Source organism: Marmota flaviventris, chromosome 9 (assembly GCF_047511675.1).
Source record: "Marmota flaviventris isolate mMarFla1 chromosome 9, mMarFla1.hap1, whole genome shotgun sequence".
NCBI lineage: Eukaryota > Metazoa > Chordata > Mammalia > Rodentia > Sciuridae > Marmota > Marmota flaviventris.
The window spans coordinates 64,377,437-64,404,149 of NC_092506.1; the positions used below are offsets into that span (position 1 = coordinate 64,377,437).

The following is a 26,713-nucleotide window of genomic DNA, read 5'->3' on the forward strand; positions in this document are numbered from 1 at the left end:
GCGCACGGAAGCGCGCCTTTGCCCGGGTGCGGCAAGGCGAAGGCGGGGCCTGGCGTGGGCTACCGCAGTGCGCCTGCGCACAGCCTAACCCTCAGGGAGCGAGTTGCGCATGCGGGACAGCCTCTCGGGACTCTGTAGCTGGCGGGCGCTAGGTTCCTCCGGTAGGTTTCGCGTGTGCGGGTTTCTGCAGATCTGGGGCGAGCTTGCACGTTACATCACCATTGCATCTCTCCTTGCTTGTTCAAGTTGCCACCACTTTAGGCGTGTGTGGCAGAAGTCGTAGAGATTCTTAAGAGCCGCGGAATTGGGACGACCTTGGTGACCAATTTGTAAACTCCAGGCAGAGCTGCGCGTATGAGTTGGACGCAGACGTGGATTGCAGGGGATTTGATTTTTCTTGACTTTGCAGCTCCTCTTTGGCCCCGTTAGCTTCTCAGATCAGACGTTAAGGGGCGAAAAATCAGAAAAGCAATTACTCTTCCCTGACGGGGTTTCCAGGGGAGAAAGAATAGTGACATGATTATGCCTACAGCCCTATAGAGATTGGTCCCTCTGTCTTCCCCTCATAATTGTGGCCTGTTAACTTTCCTGTGTATACTGCCAAAATGAGTGACCGCTATTTAGAACAAAGGATTAGTATAAAATTTTGCGTGAAATTGAACAAGTCTGCAAGTGAGACCCACCATCTTTTAAAAGAAGCCTATGGGGATGAAGTCATGTCAAGGGCCCGAGTTTTTGACTGGCACAAACGATTTAAAGAAGGGCGGGAAGATGTTCGAGACGATGCACGAAGTGGTCGGCCTGTCACCCACAGGACAGATGAAAATATCCAGAAGGTCAAGGACTTGGTTTGTTCAAACAGGCAGTTAACCGTGAGGATGATGGCTGAAGAGTTAAATTTAGATAAAGAAACCGTTAGACTCATTCTGAAAGAAAACTTGAACATGAGGAAGGTTTCTGCCAAAGTCATATCAGGTATTTTGAAAGATGATCCTAAACCTGGAAAACTTGATTTGCGATCACATCTGTCAAAGGACACTAGGAAAAACAGCTCATGTGTGAAGAAGAAGTTAACAAGTTCTGAAACATGGAGTCATCTGCAGGGGGAAGCTGTTGGGGAAATGCCTCTGTCTGTGTCCGGTCCCAGAATCCATTACCCTGACAACCAACCTCTGCAGCCATCATCTTCTGCCAGCTTTCCCATCAGAGTGGCCCAGGATTGGTTCACACCCTGGTGAAAAGAATCTGAGGGTAGCTGAACCTGAGCTAGGAAGTTGCATCACTGTTGGGCAACTTCATTTGCTGCTCCTGTTTCCGCTCCTCCTTGCTGGCATGGCCTTCCTATTTTATGCTGGACTGTGGCCATCTCCCTTGTTTTTCACCACTTTGAAGTGCTTTGGTTGTTGACTTCTGTTGCTTGCTTCTTTATATTTCTCTTGCTTAACAAGTTTGGATCTCTTCATTGCCCATACGTCAATTTGTTGTGGCTGTCCTGTTCTTTTGTTCTCAACGTTCTGCCTCAGGGGTCATCCATATCTTTGGGCACAGGGAGAAATTTCTTCTGAGAGGACCCCAAAAGGCCTACTGTTTCATTTACTTTGCAGTCAGAGCCTAAGGTATGATACAGAAGGCAGTGGACCCCTGAACAATCTGGGTCAAAGGCCCAAATGACTGGGTAGGAGCCCCTCAGAACTGGGGGGGGGGGGGTGGCCACCAATACTGATCTTCTTTTGGACCTCCCTTTCACAGAACAACTGGATCTGTTTCATTCTAGTCTTGAGCTTTGGCCCCCCATTTATTTGGGTTTCCCCTCACTGGAAGAGGAAAATCTGACCCTAGGAAATATAAACTAGGGGACGCAGGCCAAGACTGATATGTGAGGAGAAAGACCAGATGATTCTCCAGACCCTAAATTAAGGGAGTCCGCAGTCTATTTGGTGTGTTTTGAGCACCTGCTGTTTTTAGAACACTTCTGGGCAGTGACAATGTAAAGTTCTTAAATGAGATCACCAGGTGCAGTTGGGCTTCACAAAGGAGCTGGTTCTTGAACTGGATTCATGAGGAAGGGTGAGACAAAGGGCTATGAGATTAGGGAACACTTCCCAGGCCGGTGAAACAGCATGAGGCTGGCAACCTGAAAGTGGCCACAGAAAGTGATGATACTTGGCTAAAATAACAAAGATTAAAGGGGAAGGTGGTGGTATTGCAGAAGATGAATAATGGGAGATAATTTGCTGTCCTCAACTCTATGCCTGCTGGCAGTTTATAAATTACTTCCCCGAGTCTGTGAGTAGGTTTATGATAATGCATTTCTTTGGTTATCTGATTTTCCCATTGAACCTCAAAAAGTAGTCTCTCTGTGTCCAAACTGTCTTCTGTGTTCCTGCTGCTCTGCTAGGACTTATGGATCGGAACTTTTCCCCAGGGGCTTCCAACTATTACCACATAAACTATCAGAATGTCTGATAGGGAACAGGAGAAGCCAGGGGGTAATAGCATTTCACAGCATTGGTTGGTGTCTGTGTTACCCAAGGATTTTGAAACAATAGCTCCTCTTTAACAAGTAAGGAACTAATCTAAAGTGGGGAATAATAGAGGATCCACACTTATTCATTCCACACAAGTAACTTTTAGTTCCGTTCTTTCATTGTCTACCGCTTTCAAAAAGTTAGAAACTACTCTCTAATACCTGTCAGTTTGGAGACACTTTGAAAGCTAGACCTTGTGCTACAAAGAAAAGATAATAAGAAAACTCTTAAACCCAGCAGATTTCCAACTACTTGCAATTTCTAGACATTTTGTTTTAGGACCATTAAGTCTTCTTACCTCAGACAAAGTCCTGGGTTCCCCATAAGCACACTGGACTTCAGGAGCAAATCCCCACCACTCATTGTTGCAATTTTATTGCTGAATTTATTTATCCTGCTCAGGCCCTGTTGTAATAATTGCAGAATCACATGTTCCTGGGCGCAGGCTAGAATCCCACAACACCTGAAGACATTAACTCCAACCTATAATAACACAGAGGTCCTGCAAGAACTTATTTCTGGGTTTTATTGCATTCCCTGTAAGCAGGACTGGGATAATGATGCTGCTCCCTGGTGATGATGCTGGACCAAGACCCATGCAGGAGTGTAGGATACCAGAAGTGAAGTTGGCCCAGATAGGGTTTGAACACAGAACACCTGGAAGTAAGGTAATTGGGAGTGTGAATTCAAATTTTTCCAAGTGTCTGTCATGAAATGGACAGCTTATATCCTTAGATGATGTCCTAAATAGTCATTGGTTGAACTACTACTTGAACCCATTGTCTCTTTGCAAGGCTTCCCATAAAATATTCAGTGATAATGTCATGCTTCAGATTTTTGAGAAGTAAAATTTCTGTCCTAAAACTCATCCAGAGCAATGTATTCTCACATAGTACTCAAATCGCTAAACCCAAGACTTCCACATGATCGCCTGGAGTATCCAAGGGAGTTCTTAGAACTCCTTATGTACCCACTTGCCAAATGTACTCCATTGCTGACCCACATTTACCCTGGCATGCACTTGTGGGCCAGGTCTCTTGAGCTCCTGATCTTGTAATCTCAAATCCAGCCCTGCATCACACTCGAGGCTCTTGTCTTTAGCTCATGCATATACCCCTCTCAATTTATTCTTCACCAGTTTGTTTTCTGGTTCTGGACCACACCTCCAAGAGCACCTTTTGGCCACTTTGATGTGTTGATCCTTGAATTGCTCTTTTGTTAAGGTCTTTCACTCAGTTTACTCTTATTTCTCTGAATTTTGGGTCCCTCTTCAAGCTCTCTGCTTTAGCCACTGTGCCATTGGAGCAGAAATTGTCTGCTCTACCCCTACCCACCTCTCAAGAAGTGGGTAGGGCAACGAGGGGAATATATGTTCTGGATTTTTTTTTTTTTTTTTTAATAAGGGGCATCGGTGCCCAGGAGGATGGGAGGAGGTCCTTGCCTCTCTTAGCCACTGTTGGTTGTACTCCCCAGATGCAACTAGTTTCTCAAGAAAGCAATCTCCTTACCTCTGGCCCTGAGAATCATGAGTATTCAGAGCTATAACATCCAAATCCCATTCTCCCAGCCACTGTATTCTGCCTGGCAGGAGAAGTTTCACCTAATTGCAGATCAAGCGTGGCTCTCTGTGGGACATTAGGAGAAGAGTTGGCAATCTGCAAACCTTGACCATAATTCTCAGGCTTAACACAATCAGTGAATCTTTTTGGCATTTAGGTAGATCTTCCCCTACCCACCCATATTCTCACTCCCATTTTGATTCAGAGTCCACATGGAATGTTCGGTGCCACAGCTAAAGTCCAAGAGGAATAGATTGTTCTTGGGGCAGATCATCCCATCATTAATTTTATCTAATTCTCTCACTCTCCACCCTGCTCCATTTACCCCATTAAAAATTATTTTAAAAAGAGAAAAAAATAAAAATTTCACCAATCTTTGAGAAAAACACAAGGACAGTTCTATAGTCTTCTAAATTCTGCCCCTGGCTCTGAGTCCTCTTTGAAATGTTATCTTTTGGGAAGAATGTATACCTGGGACCTACTTTCCAGAGCCTTCCTTTCAGATCCATTTCTTTGTCAAAGTCCACACTTGATATGGGAGATGCCCAGATAAGTCTGGATTCTAAATGACTTGAGGACACCTACTAAAGGAGTGGATCACTATTGGGGAACTGTCTGTCACTCCGTTGCATACACGATTCACTTTGCCTGCTCTTTGCAGATATCATCACCAGCAAGCCTTGCTAGGCTCCCTGGGATTATGTCTCACCAGGATCTTAGTTAGAGAGCCTCCCTTTGCTCCTGAACTATGTTATTCTGCATTCTTCAACTACTGCTGCAGGGATCAGCCCTCCTAGATTTTACCAGGCTTTTACATCTTATCGGAGGCAGTCCTTCTATATTTATGTTCTCTCTAGTCTCTGCCTTATCAGATCTTTACAAATACTGTGCAAGTTGTATCACCCAGTATAAATATCCAGAAACAATCTAGTGGGGAGCTTCAGTACCTCCAAGGACCCACTTGGGTCTACTGAAGGGTCAGCAGACTTCTATAAAGAAAGCATCCTAGGCTCTGTGTGCTCTATCATCTCTGTTGCAGTTACTCAACATGTTAGTGCTAAAGTAGACAAAGCTAATATGAAAACAAAGGATCATGGCTATGTTCCATATGAAACTTTATAAAGGGATACTAGAATTTGAATTTCACATAGTTTTTACAAAATATAATCTTGATTTTTTTCCCCAACCATCTAAACATATAAAAAAAAAATTGTTGGGCTGGGGTTGTGGCTCAGTGGCAGAGTGCTTGCCTAGCATGTGTGAGGCACTGAGTTTGATTCTCAGCACCACGTATCAATAAATTAAAAAAAAAAAAAAAAAGGTCCACTGACAACTAAAAAAATATTTAAGAAAAAAAATTGTTTAGCTTATAGACCATGGAAAGACAGGTGGTGTACCAGACTTGGCCCATGGGCCATAGTTTGCCTACCTCTGATCTAGTGTGTGTGTGTGTGTGTGTGTGTGTGTGTGTATGACAGATGATAGCTTGTTTTCCATCAATAACATTGTTAAGGCCAAGTGGATCTGTCAGTGTCTGACGATTTACTATACAGAAATTGTGGAATCTTGAGACCAAAAGAATGACCTAGAACTGAATGATTGGCTATTTCACCTTGACCATATTCCAGTTCACAAAATGAATTTTGTGCTTTTTGATTAAAAATGATTTTTTGCAAACTACCACCTGTGTTATTCCCATGTAATATCTCAAAACCTATTTTGGCAATATTAGAAATGGTGCCAAGTTACAATTGGCAATAATGGAATGGACTAAAGGTAGTTCTGAAAATGCTTTGACCATGGCATTTGAATATGTTATCACCTATTAAAATGTGTACTATGGAGGTGGCAAAACACAAATTTTTTTGCAAGTTTATAAAAATAAATACTATATATGGGTGTGTATATGTATGTATATTTTCGTGTGTATATATATATATATATATATATATATATATATATATATATATATATATTGTGTGTATATATGTATATGTGTGTGTATATTTTTTTTAACCTTGTAACTGTTGTAACTGGTGCCAGAGTATGTACTTTTAGATGAGTATACTTGTTTTTCCTCTAAAGAGATCTTTATTGTATCACCTTCACTTAAGCTGATTTTCCAAAGTTGCAATAGAATCTCAAGGTTGAACAGAACTTTATAAGAGTGATCAGCCAATCATTTTTCCCTTGAACCAGGAGTAAATCAACCCTCCACTGGCTGAACCCTCCACTATCTGAAAGAATATTCTGTATTAATTTACTCAATGAATGTTGAATGGCTGAGGTACCAGGCACTGTCCTGTGTGCTGAGGTACAGCAATAAACAAAAGAGACACAGGCCTTACATTTGACAGTCTGAAATCTAATTATATGACTCTTTACTCTTCACTGTTCCATGTGCTCATACTAACTCCTTGTTAACTGCAAACCTGGAAATAGGTATGACCTTTGCCCTAAGACTTTGTGCCGTGGTCATGATGCTTCTCCAACTGCATTAATAATGGGAGGACTGTATGCTCCACTTAAATTTTATTATCCTTTACATGGATCTATATTGGTAGAAAAATATGCTGGCAATGTTGGAAGTGTAAATTGGCAACAGCTTTCTGAAAAGCAATTTGGCAGTATCTATTAGGAGGAGCTTTAAAAATGTTTATATCCCCTGATCCTCTAATTCCACTTCTGGGAATCTGTCCTAAAGAAATAGTCTAAAATGTGGGCAAAATTTATGCTTACTTATCTAAAAGTCCAACAGGAGAAAATCGGTTAAATAAATTATAGCATGACTATACAATAGACCTAGTATGCAGTCAACATAATAAATGTTTATTAAGAGTATTCAGCAGCACAGCAAAAGTTTATAATGTTTAGTGAAAAGAGTGATACAAACTGTACATAGGAACCCCAAAATGTTTTTCCCCCCAATGGCTAGAATGGATCTGCCAATTCCAGGTGGTTGAATTTTATGGGTGTTTTTAATTTTTTCTGGTTTTTATACTTCTAAAGAATATTTCTCCAAATAATGTTCCTTTTATTATCAATAAAAAATAGCATCAAAAGTTGGCGATAGAGAGTAAGGCTACATCCGCAGTGTGATCCATGAACAAATTAATTGGCTGGGTCAACATGGAGGCTGTATGATATTGTGTTGGTTTGCAACAGAAGGGAAAAGGACCTGCCCCAGAGGAGAAGGGGAAGTGACCAAAATGCCTACAAAAAAAACAAAGTTGTTATTAGGAGATACCATGAGTGGAATTTCCTGTTATGTGGCCCTAGGTAGGTGAAAGAACACTTATGAATCAAGTATATTCTGACAAATGAAAAAGGATATGAAATTCTCTCCTGGGTAAAATTAACCTCTTTTGGATTTTACTCTCACATTCTCTCATACAAAATGAATTCTTAACATGGATTTTATTATAGCTGATTCTCTGAAGAATTCTGAACCTTCCATATAATTTCTTTAGAATAGGAATAGCTTTCAATGTGCCAAGTCTACCTCCTCCCATACTGGGACACTCAAGCAACAAGGATATATTGGAATATTTATGTTCAACATTGAGAATGCTACATGCAAATCATTAATCATCTTTAATGTAACTTACAAAACTCTTAAGGTTTGCAAATGTTATTTTGATGGTGTCCAAAATTATTGTACTTTTTATTTATGTCTGAAGAATAATAATCACATTGTAGGATTTTAAAGTGAGATATTATATTGCTAATGCCTACCCATAGATGAAATTGTTATGGTGGGGAAACATGTACTTACTTGTTGTCTTAGAAAAATGATTATCATTAAAATGTTAAATATATCTCCTTGGTGAAGTTTCAAGCCTTCAAATATGTATACAAGGTAAATACATGTTTTATAGACATATAGTTTATAAATTTGTCAAGCTGGATGAATTCTTCAAAATCTTAAAGTGTAAGTCCCTCGTTTATATAAAGGACAAGAGTGAGACTTGGGGTTTAGTTTTGGTTCCTCAGCTAGCTGGGTGATTGGGCAGTTCATTTGCAGCTTCCAAGTATCTCAGCTTACTCATCTATGAGAGTAAAATAATACCATTTATCTCATGAAATTGTTCATTTTTTCATTCAACAAATATTTATTGAGTGTTATATGTATCTGACACTGTTCCAGACATAGAATACAGCAATAAATAAGACAAAATATATTCCTCCACATGAGCATGCATTTAAGAGAGGGAGACAAGACAAGCAATAAGATAAATGAGTCAAATATAGTATATTAACCAAATGCAGTAGCATAGGCTTGTAATCTTAGCCACTCAGAAGGTTGAGGCAGGAGGATCATAAGTTTGAGGCCAGGCTCAGCAACTTAGTGAGATCCTATCTTAAAATAAAATATAAAAAGGGCTGGAGATGTAGGTCAGTGGTAGAGCACCCCAAGTTGTCCTCCATACTACAAATGAAAAAATAAACTATACACATTATACATATATTTGTTAGTGATTATTAAATGTGAAGCTTATATTAAATAATATATATCAATAAAGTATATGAGGTACACGACACAAGACCTAGCATGTAATAAGTGCTCTGTAGATAGTATCTTTTGCTTCTTTTTCTTCCTGCCAGCACCTGAATTATTCTACCTGATTGTAGCAATCTGCAAAAGGCCTGAGCAATTATTGCCTTCTGTCTCCTGCTAATTAATAAGGCCTAAGCCTGCTTTTTACCTAAAAAGACAAATTCTTAGTTATTTTTGTACTTCCTGTATGGCAGAATAATCAAGGTGGTGCCTAAATACTGTTAGAAATGGCCTTTTCTGGAACTAGTTGGCAGGAGTCTTTGAGTAGGGCTGAATGGCAGGTGTTAGTCCACAAAGACAAATGCACACTATAATTGCTTTTTAAGCAAAACAAACCAGAAGACATATTAATGACTGTTTCTCTTAAAGAGAAGCGTGTGCCCTGTGTCCTATGCCAGACTTTGGAAAACTGAGGAAAACTTGCAGTGTTACGAGACTGGCTACGACATTATTTGTAGGAGACTGGGGCCAGGAAAAGGAAGCTTTAACATCTGTGGTTTGTTGGTATTTTTGCTCACTGTAGAAAAATTGGAAAGTTCAGAAATGTATGAACAATCAGCCAGAAGTTTATCTCTGGTATTCAAGTCTTTCTCAGTGTCTTAGTTTCCTCCTTCAGAAATATCCAGCAAACAGAATTTACTGAATTTCTTCATTAGGCCTGGGCCTGTATTAGGCACAGAGGATACAGCCCCTGCCTGAGACAGTACCCACCTTTGTGAGCTAGGGGAAGAAGGGACAGAGGTGGCTCCAACCACAGATCTTTCCCAGAGGACTGTCTAAGGAACAAGCTTTTGTAAACAATTTGGAACAAAAAAATTGGAATCATTATACTTACCATACTTGTGGAAATGAGAAATCTGTGGTATGAACAGGTGATAACTGTTTTCTGGCTGTGCCACCCCTAACTCTTCTAGAAGGGACCTGAACTCTATCCACAAGGATTTGGCTTAGCATATCTCTCAGAAGAAAATGGACACTAGGCCGTGGGTCAGTACCCCTGTTATCTTGCTTGAAGAAGCTAATAAGTGAAAAATCAGAATTATAACCCCGATTGGATGAGGAAATTGGCTCAGGGAAGTTGAGTGACTTTTCTTGAATCACACATCTAGTTGATGGCAGAGCCAGCATAATAATGAAGGACCTTAAGCCTTTCTCAATCCAGTGAGTTTTTTCTATTATACCATTGGTAATAATTTCCTTTATAAATCATGTTAAACTTTGCATTAAAATCATGTTCAACCTTGCATTTAACAAATGATTTACCAACAGTTGATTTATACACAATTTTTAAAGAGTATATTTATGGCAACATGGTAGAGGGTTTTTCTACATTTTCCTGGGGTGTCTAGGTCCCCTGGTCCTTCTTCCAGAGGTGTGTATTCTTAAGTAAATGTTGGAATTCTGTCATTCTTTTTTTCCAGATGTTCTTCCCAAGTGATGTGTTATGTTTTGGGTTTTTAATATTTCTCACATACATTCTTAAAGTCTGGGACCATAAATCTTAATAAAACTCTCAACTATCTCCTCTGTGCTGTCTCAGATTTCCAAGTGTATTTGTATTTATGATACAATGTCTGAAGTCATGATGCTATCACATAATTAAGGTTTATATCCCTATATCCTGATCTTGTATTTCTACATGTTCTAAAAATTCTTTACACTTCACTTGTAATGCCAGTATAGTGTGCCATGACATTTCCATAGTAACATGTTTCAAACAGGAAAACAAAAAGAGCCCAAGAAAAGAGAAGGTTTCAGTGAAAAGAAGAGGAGGAGAGAGGGAAGAGAAGAAGAAAAAGAAAGAAAATAATTAAAATTATTACAAGTAGTAGAATACATAAGATGAAGTGAGGTAGTAGGGAAAGGGGTTATATATTCTATTCTAGTGTGGTGTGTCTCAAGAGCACAAGATTGTTTGTACTCAACTTGTTATGTGGGTGACACCCACCAAGTGACCCACTCAGAATTACATTTTCTTTCACCCTTACATCTGGGTGGGTCTGCGTCACTCTTCTATCATTTCTTATTATCACCTACCTTTCGCCATACTGTCCTGAAATCCACCCCCTATGTTTCACTTGTGCTATTTGATTTGGAGTTTGTTAAAAACCAGAGACTTGGACACTAGTGTTTTGAGCTGGCTCAGCCCCATTCTCTCCTTGGAATGCCTTCCTGCTGCCCTCCACCTGGCAGACTCCCTCTCAACACTCAAGTCTCAGCCTTACCATATATCTTCCCTGTCACCCCATTGGTAAAGCAGTCATCCCCAGTACACAATGCATATTCTTATGTTAAAAAACCGTAATGTTTGTCTGTGTGCAGTGGCACATGCCTGTAATTCCAGTGGCTGGGGAGGCTGAGGCAGGAAGATCATAGTTCAAAGCCAGCCTCAGCAACTTAGTGAGGTGCTAAGCAACTCAACAAGACCTTGTCTCTAAATAAAATACAAAAAGGGGCTAGGGATGTGGCTCAGTGCTTGAGTGCCCCTGAGTTCAATCCCTAGTACCAAAAAACAAAACTGTAACATTTAACTGAACTTAATTGTTTGCAGGATGAGTTTTAACCTCTCCATCACATCTGATTCTTCTCTGTATTCCTGGCATCCAGGATTAATCTTGCTTGGAACTGCTGAATAAATGTTTGATGGATGTTTGAAAGAAGGGACTTTTATAGTAATTGCTTTTTTGTTGTGGTAAAATTCCCATAACAAAATTCACCATTTTATCCATGTTAAAGTGTATGTTTCATTGGCATCTAGTGTGGCTCAGCCATCACTACTATGTAATTCCAGAGCATTTTCATCAGGAAAACTCATACCCATTAGATGGTAACTCCCCTTCCCTTTTACCCCCATCCTCTGACAGTCATCAATCAACTTTCTTTCTAAATGGTTTTGCTATTCTGGAAATTTCATATAAATTGAATTATACAACATGTGACCTTTAGTAGCTGGCTTCTTTTACTTGGTATCAAGTTTTTGCGGTTCATCCATTTTGCAGTACATATTAATGCTTCATTCTCCGTTGAAGGTGAATAATACTCCATTGTATCAATATATCACATTTTGTTTATTCTTTCACCCATTGACTATTGTGAATAGTGCTGCTATGAACATACATGTACACATTTTTGTTTGCATACCTGTTTTCAGTTCCCTTGGATATACCTAGGAGGAATGGAATTGGAAGGATTATAGGGTAATCCTATGTTTATCTTATTGAGGAACTCACAGATCATTTTTCATAGCCACTGTACCATCTTACATTCCCAACAGCAATGTAGGACATGAGGGTTCCAATTTCTCCATATTCTTTCAACACTTGTGATATCTCATTGTGATTTTCATTTGCATTTCCCTAATGATGGCATTGAACATCTTTTCCAGTGCTTGTTTGACAAGTGTATATCTGATTTGGGAAAATGTCTATGCAAGTCCTTTGTCCTTTATTTATTTTATTTTTTTGTCTTTTGTTGTTGAGTTGTATGAGTTCTGTGTTCTCGAGACCTTTAACAGATATATTATTTGCAAATGTTTTCTTTTACTCTGGATTTCCTTGCTTAGTAGATAGTATTCTTTGAGGCCCCCCAAATTTAATTTTAATGAAGTCTAAGAGTTATTTAGTTTTGGTCTTTGATCTATTTTGAATTTGCTTTTGTATATCATGTGAGATAAATGTCCATATTCATTTGTTCTGCTTGTAGAGAGCCAGTTGTCCAAGCACCACTTGTTGATAAACACTATGCTTTCCCCATTCTCACCTTTGTTTTTGATCAAATTATAAATTGACAGGCCTTTTTTTTTCTTTTCTGTACCACAAAGATTGTTCCACTGTTCCCTGGTTTGCATTGTTTCTGATGAAAAGTCTGTAAAATGCTTATCTTTCTCTGTGCACACTGTCTCCTTACCCTCTTAAGAATTTATGCAGCTTGATTATGATATGTCCTGGTATAGTTTTCTTGTTTTTTTGTGATTGGGTTTCATTGAGCTTCTTGGATTTGTAGGCCTAAAGTTTTCATCAGATTAGGAAAATTTGTGCCTATTATTTCCACAATTTTTTTCTGTCACCCTCCTCTCAGGAACTCCAGTTACCTCACTGGACCACTTGAAGTTGTCCCAGAGCTAACTGATGCTCTTATTTTGTTTGTCTCCTCTTTGTACTTTTTTGGTATAGTTTCTCTTGCTATGTCTCCAAGTTTACTGATTTTTCATTCTGAAATGTCTATTCTATTTTTATTCCATCTTGTATATTTTTCATCTCAAATATTGTAGATTCCATCTCTAAAGAAGTTTGATTTGGATTTTTAGATTATTTTAAATTTTGGAATAATTTCAAATTTACAGAAAATTTGCAAAGGTAATATAACTGGAGATATATAACTCAGTGTTAGAGCACATGGAGGCCCTCCTGAGCTTAATCGTCAGCACACACACACAATCACAAAGTGATTTCTCATTCAGTTTCAGTTCTCTCTGTTTTATCTTATAGTACTGTGGTGCAATTATCAAAAGTAAGATACTGCTGGGTGTGGTGGGGCATGCCTCAGCAGCTCAGGAAGCTGAGGCAGGAGGATCTCAAGTTCGAGGCCAGCCTCGGCAATTTAGCAAGGCCCTAAGCAACTTAGACCCTGTCTCAAAAAAAGAAAAAAAAAGTGCTGGGGATGTGGTTCAGTGATAAAGTGCCCCTGGGTTCAATCCTAGGTATTTAAAAAAAAAAATATATATATATATATATTAATTAGGGGGTGGGGTTGTGGCTCAGTGGTAGAGTGCTCACCTAGCATATATGAAGCACTGGTTTGATCCTCAATACCACATAAAAATAAAATAAAGGTATTGTGCCCACCTACAACTAAAAAATATATTTTAAAAAAAGTTCATTACTATTTTTTTGACTATGTTACTACAAAACAAACTCCACACATTATTCACATTTCAAAAGTTTTTCCACTAAAGTCCTTTTTCTGTTCCAAAATCAACTGAGAATATACCACCTTCCATTGAATTGTCATGTCTCTTTATTTTCCTCTGATCTGACAGTTTCTCAGGCTTTGTTTTTCATGATCTGGAATGTTTTGAGGCATACTGATCATATATTTTATAGAATATCCCTGAATTTGGGTTTATCTGATACTATGGTATGATTAGACTGAGGTCATGGATTTGGGGAAAGAATAACAGAAGTGAAGTAACCTTTTTCCTCCTCCCTTTCTTTTTTTTTTTTGGATATATATTTTTTATGTGTTCTTTTTAGAGACATGACAGTAGAGTATATTTTGACACATTATACATAATACATGGAGTATAACTTATTCCAATTAGGATCTGTTATGGTTTGGATGTGAGGTGTTCCCCAAAAGCTCACAAGTGAGACAATGCAAGAAGGTTCAGAGGAGAAATGATTGGATTTTGAGAGTCTTAACTCAAGCAAGGCAGATGGGGTGTGGCTGGAGAAAATGGTTTTTTGAGGGGCATGACTGTGGGGTATGTATTTTGTATCTAGAGAGTGGAGTCTCTCTCTCTTTTTCTCTGCTTCCTGATGTAAGCTGCTTACCTCTGCCACACTATCCCGCCATGATGTTCAGCCTTATCTCAAGCCCCAAGGAATGGAGCCAGCCTTCTATGGACTAAGATCTCTGAAACCATGAGCCCTCAAATAAACTTTTCCTCCTTACAATTATTCTAGTCAGAACCTTGGTCACAGCCATGAAAAAGTCAACTGAAACAGGTCCCATTCTTGTGGTTGTACATGGTGTGGAGTTTCACTGGTTTCCTCCTTTCTCTTTTAGTGCTGGGCATTGAACTCACTGCCTTGTGCTGAAATACCCTTCTTATTATCATAATAGAAAGTATAATAGTCACAAAACATTGATGATATTAACTTTAGTTACTGGATGATAAAAACTTTTTTGTTTTTTTGGTATAGGGGATTTAACCTAGGGGCACTTTACCACTGAACCACATCCCTAGCCCTTTTAATGTTTTGTTTTTGAGACAGGGTCTCACTAAGTTGCTTAGGTCCAAGTTGCTGAGGATGGCTTATGAACTCAAAAACTTCCCGCCTCAGCCTCCGAGTCACTGGGATTATAGACCTGTGCCACTCTGCGCCCAGTTTGCTAATAAAAACTTTAAGGAAATTTTTGCCACTTTTTTTTCTTTCTGTGAAGCTATTCTTTTCCCCTTCTCATCTCTGGAAACAAATCACCACATTCAGCCCACACTCAGGGGAAGGGGGAAGGATTAAGTTTCATGTCCTGGAAGGCAAGAGGTGATATCTAAATATATTATTTGAAAATTTTTAGACACCAAGATATGGACACTGAGTGTATGTGTTATTACTGGGATTTGGGTCTTTTTGATATGTTCTGTGTCTCTACTAACAAGTCCAGTCTTTAGATTATTGATTACATGTAATACTTTTAACTATTTTAATGTCTGTGGGGAGCCACTCTGAATGAGTTGCGCCTTCCATCCTGAAGCGAGTTTTTGTGTTTGTTTGTTCGGTTTTTTTAACATTTTGTAGTGACCCGGACATTGTCCCAGGCCAGGAAGTTGATGGCATGTCTTAAGATGTAAGTGTGTCGCCCCATGGATTGAATTACACTCACCTATTCCCTTGTAATACTACCCCTTTGCCAAATTTGGGATAGAATGTTCCATGGAAACTCCCTCTGTGTGTCCCCTTCTCTTGCTCTGCCTTTGGGTGTGGCCTTCCTAGATGTCAGTCAACCTGCTGACACCAGACATCACAAAGCTATACTCAACTCCCTGAAACCTGACCCCGTGCTTCATTTAAATGGCTTCTCCTCAATAAAAGTGTTCAGCACATGCTTTCTTTTCTCCTTCTGCAGACCCTAAGGATCAGAGGAGCTGTCACAGGATCCCAAAGAAAAAGGTATCTCTGTCTCTGTGTGATTATTTCATGCAGCCCAGTTCACTTGGAGTGACCCTGAGTGTTTTAGTTGTGAGGAACGTGACAATGTCCTGATTTATCAGTTCTACCTATTTCCCTCAGTTTCAGTTGATTGATTTTTCTCCTCATAATGGGGCCCTTTTGCTTTTTGGAAATAGTTTTTGGCTACTACTCTTCAGCTTTGTTGGATGGAACCAGAGTAACCTGTTGTGGCAAAACCCACTGGATTTCTTGTGAACTCTTATCTTGTCATGCTGAGTGTTAGAATCAGGAATTGAATCATTGTTATCTCTGAGAATGGGCCCTTCTAGTTCTTTCCCTGGCCTTAGGTAGTTTACTCCTATGCATGCTGAAGACTTGTGGGGGATCCTCAGCAGATAGACATAGCTTTCTTTCTGTGCAATTCTCTTCTCTATGGTGTTCTTCCCTATAAACTCTAGCCACATTGATTTCCCAGATTCAACTCACATAAACTATCAGGCAGGCTCATTCTGGGTTTACCCCCAACATCATGGCTTCTAGAAACCCTCCCCAGGAAGTCAACAGGGAGAATCTTAAAGCTGACCTTATTTCTACCTTGTTCTCAGGGATGACCATGATATTCAATGTCTTAAAAATCATTATTAGCGCTGGGGATGTGGCTCAAGTGGTAGCACGCTCACCTAGCATGCGTGAGGCACTGGGTTCGATTCTCAGCACCATGTAAAAGTAAAATAAAGATATTAAAAAAATCATTATTATTAGGGCTGGGGATGTGGCTCCTTGGTAAAAAGCCACTTTCCTAGCATGTGTGAGGCCTTGAGTTCAATCCCCAGCACTGCTAAAAAAAAAATCATTATTATTTTTTACTAATAATAATAAAAATAATAATTTTTTACTAATATTTGAGATAGGGGCTCACTGTGTTGTCTAGGCTTATTTCAAAACTCCTGAGATCAAGTGATCCTCCTTTCTCGATCTCCTGAATAGCTGGGACTACAGGCATATACCACTGTTGCTGGCTCAAACCATTATATTTTATGTTCTGTCCAGATTTCAAGCTGTTTCATGCAGGAAGATAAATCTAGTCCCTACTTCTACATCTTGGCTAAAAGTGAAAGTTAAGCATAGGGAATTATTAGAGCCAGAGGCCACTATTGGAACACAGGTGTGCATATTGTAGGATCTAAAGAGGTAACGTCAATAGTGCTTAAGGATGACTGCCTGGATTCAAATTATGGTTCTGTACTTCATGAGTTATATATCCTGAGTCAATTATGTAATCTTTCTGGACCTCAATTTTCTTATCTTAAAATGGGAATAATAATAGTCCTATTTCATTGGCAGGAGATGAAGGTTAAATACATGTAAAGCATTTGGAATAGTGCGTGGAGCATTCAATAGGTATTAAGTATTATTATTTTTTATAACTTGTTGAATAAAGTCACCAAATTTTGGCTGCGAGTTTCCCAGTGATCCTAGCAAAGTAGAAATATTAGTTAAGAATTTAGTGCCTGTAAACTATACACAAAACTTATTATTCATGAGAAACACAGATTTTGCAATTTTTTCTCCCAAGATTCCTATTAAGTAGATACTGTATGATATCTGAATAATGTACCAGTATGGAGATCTATTCCCCAGGATTTTTTTTCTGTACCATCCTTTCAAATAAGCCCATAACTTCCTACCAGAGCTCAATCTAGTAAAAGTGATTTCACCATAACTGATAAATCGCAGTACATTTCCCCTGGCTGAATCCAGAGGTAAGGTTTATAATGGCACTGTACAGGGAGCCTCCACACGCCTTGGCAAAGGGAAGAAGGACTGTCAGGGTCTAGGAACTTAAGTTTGGAAAGTCTTAGAAGCTTGATAGTCATAGTGTTCAAATTTTCAATACTAATATTTTGTCAGCTTACCCTAGCAGTTATAGAGGGAAGTATGTTAAAAATCTCTCATTGGGGGCTGGGGATGTGGCTCAAGTGGTAGCGCGCTCACCTGGCATGAGCAAGGCACTGGGTTCGATCCTCAGCACCACATAAAAATAAAATAAAGATATTGTGTGCACCTAAAACTAAAGAAAAAAATTAATATTTAAAAAAAATCTCTCATCATATGGACTTACCTATTTTTTCTGGTAATTCTGTTAGTTTTTGCTTTATATATTTGGAGGCAATGTTGCCAGTGGGTACATAGAGGTTCTAGGACATATCTTCTTTTTTTTATTACACATTTTTTATTGATATAATTTCTTTAATGGTCATTTAGCAAGGGTCCATGAATAGTAAATGTGACCTTTGAAAATGTATGTACTTCACTTTTATTATTATCTGAGTATATGATATTAGAATGATCTTTTTTCCCCCTCTGCATTTTTTTTGGTATTTCTGTTCTTTTTTTTTAATATATATATGACAGTGGAATGCATTACACTTCTTATTACACACATAGAACACGATTTTTCATTTCTGGTTGTATACATAGTATATTCACACCAATTTGTGTCTTCATACCTGTACTTGAATAATAATGATCACCACATTCTACTAGGACATATCTTCTTGATGAATTTTCTTTTACCATCTATCATTAACAATGTTTTTGTGAGTTAGGTTAATAAAGTTGATTAATATTGCATTATTTTGCTTAGTATATTTTCCCCATTCTTTTAATATGTGTCATTATTTTTTAATGTATTCTAGTAATCAATGTACCACTGATATTAAAAAAAAATCCAATCTGAGAATATTTGCTTTTTCTTAAGCAAGTTTATATATTTCTTATTATTATTATATATTGGGGGATATTCCACCTCATTTTGTTTTGTCTAATTTCCATGTTTTTTCTCTTATTCTCTTATTCTGCCTTCTATTGATATGGTTATTTTATTTAATCCCTTTTATTCTCATTAGTGTTTTGAAAGTTATTCTAGTTCTATTTTTTCTATGGGTGTTCCAACATGATTAATGTGCATACTTGACTTAGCACTATGAAGTTAATCAGTATCTCTAGTTCAATGTAAAGATTTCAGGAGCTTTAGAATTATTTATTTATTTTAAATAGTTTTTTAGTTGTTGATGGACCTTTATTTTATTTATTTATATGCAGTGGTTGAGAATTGAGCCCAGTGCCTCATACATGCTAGGCAAGTGCTCAACACTGAACTATAACCCCAGCCCCTAGAATTATTTATTTCTAATCTCTACCCTCTTCTGACATCTAAGCAATTTGAGTTTCAGTATTTTAGTTCTAACTTACTTTAACCATTTACCCACTTACCCCACAATTAGATGTTTTAACAACCAATGTTTGTTTATATTTGCAAATCTGTGTATCAGTTTCTTTGCTTACTTTTTATAGAAATACGGCTAGTATACAGTAAAACTCACCCTTTTAAAATGTAAGTCTATAGTTTTGAATATATTTTAAAAATTATGTAACTAGCCAGGCATAGTAATATAAGATCACAAGTTCAAGGACAACCTCAGGAACTTAGTAATACTCTCTCTCAAAAAAGAAATAATGAGGGCTGAAGGTATAGCTCAGTGGTAGAGAGCCCCTGGGTTTAATCACAAATACCACAATAAAAGAAAATTTTGTGTAACTTTCAACACTAATTTTAGAACATTGTGGTCATTCTCCAAAATAACAAACAAACCCATACCCATTTACCATTACTAATCACTCCCAATTTCTCCTACTCCAGTCCCTGGAAACCACGGATCTACTTTTGTTTCGTGGATTTGCTTATCCTGGAAATTTCATATAAATGAAAATCTAGTTTATCTCATTTCTAGCTACTTTACTTGGCAGGAAATGAAGCTCCATCTTCTATGCTTTAGTATTCAGTGGAGACCCAGTTCACTACTCAGAAAGATTATCTGAATTGCCAAAGCCATAAGACTTCAAGTGGGTAAAAAGGTTTTGTGTTCAGTCTGTTTGTCCATAAAATTTCAAGCAAGACTTCCAAGGTATCTTAAGGGTAGATTGGTACCTTTGGTTTCTCTCCATCATTAGTCTTTATGGACAATTTTACTGGCATTTTGCTGAAGCAGATACTCTGAAAGAGGTTTCTCCTGTTTACTAGGTAAGGCTGTTTTGGGAGCAGAAGAGGGTGGAGTAGAAAGCAAACAGGGGAAGCCATGTTCTCATGAACCTGAGAACCTCTAGAAAGACGTAGAGGCCAACAGGTATTTCCCCCACTATCCAGAAACATCTCCAAGCTCCTTTGAGGAGGATAATTTTCTTAAACTTAGCAACATTTATACCAAACTTAGAGTTGCCTTCTCCCAAGACTTCAACCTAAAAGGGTATATTTATTTGAATAGTGCTTCCATTGCTTTAAGAATTTCTATACCTTTTATTTGAAAATTGGCTGCAAACCAGACAACACTTTATTTTAAGAGATGGGCATGCTCTTGCAATGGGGGAATTATAAATTGGTTTTCTTTCACAGAGCAATTTGGCAGTGAGCATCATGAACCTTAAAAGAGTTTAAGCCAGTTGGCCTAGAAAAAACATTTCTAGGAATACTTCTTAGGAAAAGAGATGCCAACAAAGACATGTATACATATGCAGTTTATTCATTGCAGCATTTTTTTTGTAAAAGAGTAAAAAGAAAATGCCCCACAATTGGGAAATTGTTAGGTTAATTATTGTATACACACTGAATAAGATAATGCAGCCATTTAAAATGATATTTTTAAAGAATCATCCATGTTTTTTGAAGATGTTAACAATAGCTAATAAAATCACACTATAAAAACATATACATTGTATAGTCTCATTTTTACTTCTTATATGCTAAAAAAGGCTCAAGATACACCCAAAATGTTAATAGTGGTTTTATCTGGGTGATGAAATTATAGAGGATTTAAAATTTCATTATACTTTTATACAATTTTATTATTGTGACTATAAATATTACTTTTATAATTAGAAAATTATGTATAATGAACATTGACATTGCTTTTAAATAAAGAAATATATTTTACTGGGAGAGAAGACATATACACCCAAGGAATTGAAGATTTAATGGAGGAAATCAGACAGGTACACAAATAAAGAGTGTTGCAAGGCAATAACGGCAACAACAGAGTTTTTACCAAGAATAGAGGGAACGCTCTACCTGATAGAGTTGAAGTTTGGTAAAAAGAGAAAACATTTGTGCAGGGTCTTGAAGGATGAATAGGAGTTCTCTAAGGCTATCTAAATTGTTAAGCACTATGTAAGTGGAAGTTAGTCTTTGGCCTTTATTATTACTGCCAAGACTTACCTCATATAAAGCTCTCTTTCTTGTCTCTTTCCCATGGTCCCTGAAGCACAGGATTGCTGGGACAGGAAGCAGCAGCAGTTAAAACAGTCACACGTCAGTGCTCCAGCAAGTGAACTGAGGTGCATCCAACTAAGGCCCAGATTCAGGACCAAAGGACATAAAATTATCTGGGAGCAGAGCCAGGAAGGTGCTGGTGGGTAAACAGTTCCCCTCTGTTTGTCACCCTGTGGAAAGACTGGCTTTGCTTGGGGCCTCCACCCTGACTATGGGGCCATCTCTACCTGGGGGATGGTAAAAACTGAGAAAGAGTATCACACATCAGTCTGTGATTTACATTGGCAGGAAATGATGTGTCAGATGTCTTACAGCCTCCAGACAGGGTGGAGTGGAAAGAAGGGGTGTGAGTGAGGGGACCAGGAAGGGTGGTAAGAGATGATCTGTTCTGGAGAAATTTTTGGAAGCTCGAGATTGGAAAGGGTTTCAAAGTTTTCTGATCTGTTCCTCCTGGTCCTCCCACCAACAATCCCATTACATTGTTATACTTCTCTGCTTTCAGGGTGCAGCTCAGCGGTCACATCTTCTGTTACCACCTACCTCAATTCCTCTTGCCTTATTAATTTCATGAAAAAAAACCAGTGCTTTTAGTGTGCCAGGCCCTATGCTTATGTTAGGTTTTTTGACTGCAGCATGCACTCCTGTGCCTCCAGTTGTTTATTTTGTCATGTAACAGACATGTATGGAACACCTACAGGCAATGCTCCAGATGTTTTAACAGAGTGGAGGAAGAGACAGCCAGGATCTCAGGTTCTCATGAACCTGTCTGTCACTCTAGTGGGAGAGACAGATAATAAACAAATTAAAAATATGAAAATATCAGGTTATACATGGCACAAAGCAGCCAAAGTTTTTACCACCTCTCAATACCACCATGCTAGGGACCAAGCTAACAGTCAGATGAACCTTTGGGAGACAAACCACATCCAGACCATAGCAGAAGAAAACAATAGCAGTATGCCTGGAACACCCTTCCTTCTTTATCTGCAAATGAAAATCTTATCATGCATCTGAACTCAATTCAAGTATTGCCTCTTCAGGCAAATCTATCTTGATTTCCCAGGTAGAAGTGACCACTGCCTCCCCATTAATCCTGAGTGACTTGTGTGTGCACAGTGTAATGCTCTGCCATTGTTACCATTCCAAATCATTGCTACTCTTTAGGACAGCACTGAGCTCCTATGTAAATTTCCAATGCATAGCACAGAGCCTGGCACAGGATCTGTGATTAGTAACCATTTGTTTCTGGAATATATGAAATCTCTCATAGCACTCTATCAGAACCTCCCTGATGGTGCTTATTCAGACGTGGCAACATTTATTGATCACTGCCAGGCCTTGTGCTTTTACTGGCCTCACAACTGCCATGTGCAGTATTATTCTATTCTGTAGTTAAAACTCAGACCATCAAAGAGACTACCTGAGGAAGCTTAGTAATATAAATCAGAGTTGAGATTCAAGCCCAAGTCCTCTTGATGCCAAATTCCAATGCTTCATCTCTTATGTGGTACCACTGGCAATGCATTAGTTCATCCATGGATCTGTCTTCTCTTAAAGAACCACTTCCCAAAGGAAGGCTCTGTACTTGTCTCCATTCTATATTCCTTCTGGCACCAGAACAGTACATATTCAGTACATATGTCTTAAACCTACAAGAGGTAGAAAAGAAAGAATGAATGTGTGAATGAATGCTTCAGATATCAGTTCATGGGAGGGTGTTGAGCTGGAGGAAGAGGAGCTTCTCAAGGGGCTGATATCTCCAGGTCTTCTCTAGGAGGACCTGGGGAAAGCTGAGGACACTGTTTCAGGTCTAGCTCATTTCTTAGAAATCACACGTTTTGCTCAACTGCACATCTTAGCAGGCAGGCGGGCAGGCAGGGCAGAGGGGAACATGCATGGTTTCCAATGAGTTGGGAAAATGAGGTTAGGTTTCGATTCAGATAGTTATTTGTGTTTTCTGGATCTGCACGGTCGATAAATTTCCAACGAGCAGTGATTCTGTTCCTCATCTTTCACTGCTTTATGGGACATCAGGGAACGAAAGCATAACATCCTGCTTTCCCATAAGTTCTCTGGCCGCTATCCTGGCACCAATTAAAGACATGTCTATGCAATTAATCAAAACCAATTTGGAAGCACTCTGGCGCTGTTCCTCTGATGTGCTGCCTGCTCTACATACAGTAGTTCCTCAGCTGCAGTGATGGAGCCAGGCACATAGGGGCTTTTGATGAACTGGCTGTGCTGGCCCCAAGTGTTAACTATGTCATCTGACATGACTAATGAGGCTCTGGACTTGATCCGCGTGAGTGGAGCAGCCCTGCTGTCTGGAGGAGGTTCAGTTTCCGCAGCCAGCCTGGGAAGAGGGTTCAGCATTTAGGGTCCACACTCCATCATGTCAGCTGGAGTCCTGGAGGCCTCTAGTGTTGGAACTGGGAGTCGTCCACTGGGAGGGTGATGGAAATTGTGGGCAGAATCTGTGCTGGGCGCTGGCGTAAATGTGACCCAATTTAAACTTCAGCCTCATTTATCGACATGAAAACCAAGACCCAGCAAAAGTGTGGGGCTTGCCAAAGACCTGAGTTTGAGAGAGAGAAAGGAAAAGGGATGGCTTTTGACCTTGAGAAATTAAACCACTAGTGGAGCAGGTAAATGGATAATAACTGGGGCTGGATGCAAATATATGCTATCAAGGTTAAACCACAGGGTTCCTTCCTTCCCTTTGCAAACCTTTATCAGGGAGAATGGTTGCCTACGCCACTGTCACCTCAACAATGCCAGGAGAATGGGATGTGGATCAGAGATATGAATTTGAATCCCAGCCCTACCTTGAGTTGATATAATCTTGGGCAAATCATTTCATTTTTCTGAGCTTTGGTTTCCTCAGCTGTAAAACTGGAACAAGTAAATATTGCCCACCCAGCCTACTTCCTATCCTATAGTGTCTTTGTGAGACTTGACAGAGTTAATATGGGTATGACAGAATAAGAGTCTTTGTATATGTTAGTTTTTAATCATATTATCACCCCCTCTAAAGAGCACTGGCTGAAATCTCTGGAATATGGATCTACAGATAACTTTAACTCTCTTCCTCTTCCTGCCTCTTTCAGAATGCTCAGGAAAGAAATGGATATAAAACCAATTGGTCATCTGCCTATAATCCCAATAGCTTTCCCAGAGAGTCCATCACATATAAAGAGGAAGAACTCAGCCATTGTAATTTAATGTCATTCCACATGTTGATTGAGCACCTACCATATGCCAGACTTGGCCATGCTGTGTGGGGAATCAGAATTGAATAAAACATGTTCCTTGGCCACCTTGAGAAGCTCACTAGTTAGTAGGAGAAACAGACATGGACATAAATAACTATAATGTACTGCAAAAAAAAAAAATTACAATTGCCATAGGAAAAATACAAGTCAAGTGCTTTGTGAGCCAGAGGAGGGAATGATTCATTCCCCAAAAGGACACTGGGAAAAGGTTCATCAAGGAAATGGTACTAAAGCATGAACAGGGTTTAGCTTTCTCAAGAAGCAGGAGAAAAGGCACTCCAGACTGAGAGAACAATGTGGGCAAATGTGTGGCATCTGGAAAGGAATGGTGACCTAAAGGACAGAATGAAATCAAGTGAGGTGTGAATATGAGTATGAACAAAAGAAACCCAGGCATGGGCATTGCTGTTGCATTTTGCTTTTCTGGCTGATGTCACCTTGGCCTCTGTCTCTCAATCAGAATCTCAAGCAGGCCCTTCCTCCAGTGCAGTTAACTAAAGCCCCCGCCAGGAAAGCTAATGACATATGAAAAATGACAGGGAACCAACAGATGAAAACACTCCCAGGCTAGATGGTGCTGGATCCCAGCTGTACCTCCCCAGCCAGGCAAGAGATTCATGTCAGATGTGGCAATGACACCAACACTGCAGAGAACCAAAGCCTCTTGGCCTGGGTCACATGCTGCATTTTTCTCCTTCCCTCCACTGTCCAGGAGGAGCCAGCTTCTTTACCAGTGCTGCCATCAGAATGACTCTGGAAGACCCACAGCTACAGATGGACTCCAGGCATGCTGTGGGCCACCCCAGAGGTTCACATTTTCTCCGTCCTTTCCCTCTTTCATTATAAATTGGTTTTTATTGTGCAAATGATACAGTGATAAGAATGGAAACCCTAAAAATAAGAGAAAGAGGAAAAAGAACACTCACACATTACCTGTTCCCATTTCTCCTTGCTCATTTCTGCTCTTTTCTGGGACATAATTGCTTTTGGTTGCTTTTATCTCTGGTACAACTACACATTCTATTTTTATTATTATTATTATTTTGGTACTAGAGATTGAACCCAGCGGCATTCAACTATGAGCCACATCCCCTATTTTGTATTTTATTTAGAGACAGGGTCTCACTTAGTGCCTCACTGTTGCTGAGGCTGGCTTTGAACTCGTGATCCTCACACATTCTATTTTTACTGCTCAGCATTGTATTTTAGTATTTTCCATTTTGCTATTCACCAGTGTCCATGCAGTCTTGCCCTTATTACCCAAAACTGAACAAAAATGCCAGTAGCCATGTAAAAGGGACTTCCCTTAGATAACATGATCTTTATTGATGATTAGCATCATGTTGCAAAGGAAAAACACTGCCCTGCCACCACATTGACTTGAGTTAATCTCAGCTCCTCTACTTTGAATCTACATGCTCTTGGGTGGATTACTCCATCTCTTTGAGTTCTTAGGATCTTATTTGAAAAAATAAATATGGTTTTAGTACCACCTGTATTGGACTGCAGAAAGAATTAAGTGATACCAAAAGGAAATGCTCAAAAAAAGGTAGCTCCCCTTATAGAGGTTCACCCAGCATCCACCTTGCTTTTTTCTCTCTTGCCTACATTTGACTACCTTTCCTTCCCCAGGCCCAAAAGAACTCCTGGGAAGCTCACCCAAATTCTGACAGGCATATTGGTCTGCATATTTATTGCTCATTGAGTGAATGTGCCATCCTTTACTTACATATTCTCCACTGATGGAAATTTTGGTTATTTTCCAATCTTTCACTATTTTCAATAATGATACAATAAATATTTTAGTGGATAGTGCTCACCCATCCTTTAAAAACTGCATCTCCTTAGGAACAATTCCCAGGAATAGATTCACTAATATAGAGGTTAGAAACGTTTTTAATGGCCTCTAAAGTAAATTTCTAAATTGTTTCCCAAAAGGTTTGTGCCTGTTACACTGCCATAAGTTCAAGGGAGAGGACCACTTGGGCTGCATTATAGGTCCTTGGACTCTGGCTGCAAATTTCTCTTCTTGCTTGGTTTCCTACTATTTTTTTTTCTCCCAAACTGCCTCCCAAACACCCACACTGCATGGGACAACTGACTATTTCCCCCACAAAATGATGCTCCCATGCTTTTGTGCCTTTGTATTTCCTATTGATCTTTACCACCCTTGTCCAAGAATAACTTCCATTATAATGCCTTCTCACCTAGAGCTCAGCCCCTGTGGAACTGGGCATGTCTATACTCCCTGAAGACTCAGCTCAAATCTCTGATTCTCTGTGAACTAGTTCCAATTCTGCCCAAAAGGGTTAGTCATTTCTGCTATATGTGATGCCTAGAGGGACCTTTGGCATCCAAGTGTTCACTGAGAAAGAATCATTTCCAACCCAGCTAACCAATCTGTGTCTCTTTTCTCTCCCTGCTTCCTCAACCTCTTGCACTGAACAATCACCATGTTATACTGAATTATCTAAATATTCTTGGATCCACTTTTCTCTTTCTCATTACGTTTGCTATTGGCTATTGCCTCTCATCAGGATTCTTGCAACCATCTCCTAAATTTAATTTTTTTTAAAA

At 39.2% G+C, this 26,713-nt stretch overlaps 1 protein-coding gene and 1 long non-coding RNA gene across 2 annotated transcripts in view; one reads left to right on the forward strand and one right to left on the reverse strand.

The window, feature by feature from the left end:
• Positions 1-147: 147 nt before the first annotated feature.
• Gvqw3 (GVQW motif containing 3) lies at positions 148-5,982 on the forward strand. Its single transcript, XM_071616506.1, has one exon. It carries the CDS (start codon positions 606-608, stop codon positions 1,236-1,238), a length of 633 nt encoding a protein of 210 aa, XP_071472607.1. The 5' UTR covers positions 148-605; the 3' UTR covers positions 1,239-5,982.
• Positions 5,983-20,504: 14,522 nt separating this feature from the next.
• The window catches only part of LOC139706893 (uncharacterized), a 32,232-nt gene continuing 26,023 nt past the window's right edge, over positions 20,505-26,713 (reverse strand). Inside the window, exon 2 of the long non-coding RNA XR_011708580.1 lies at positions 20,505-22,513. This is a non-coding gene — a long non-coding RNA (uncharacterized lncRNA). The remainder of the gene's footprint in view (positions 22,514-26,713) is intronic.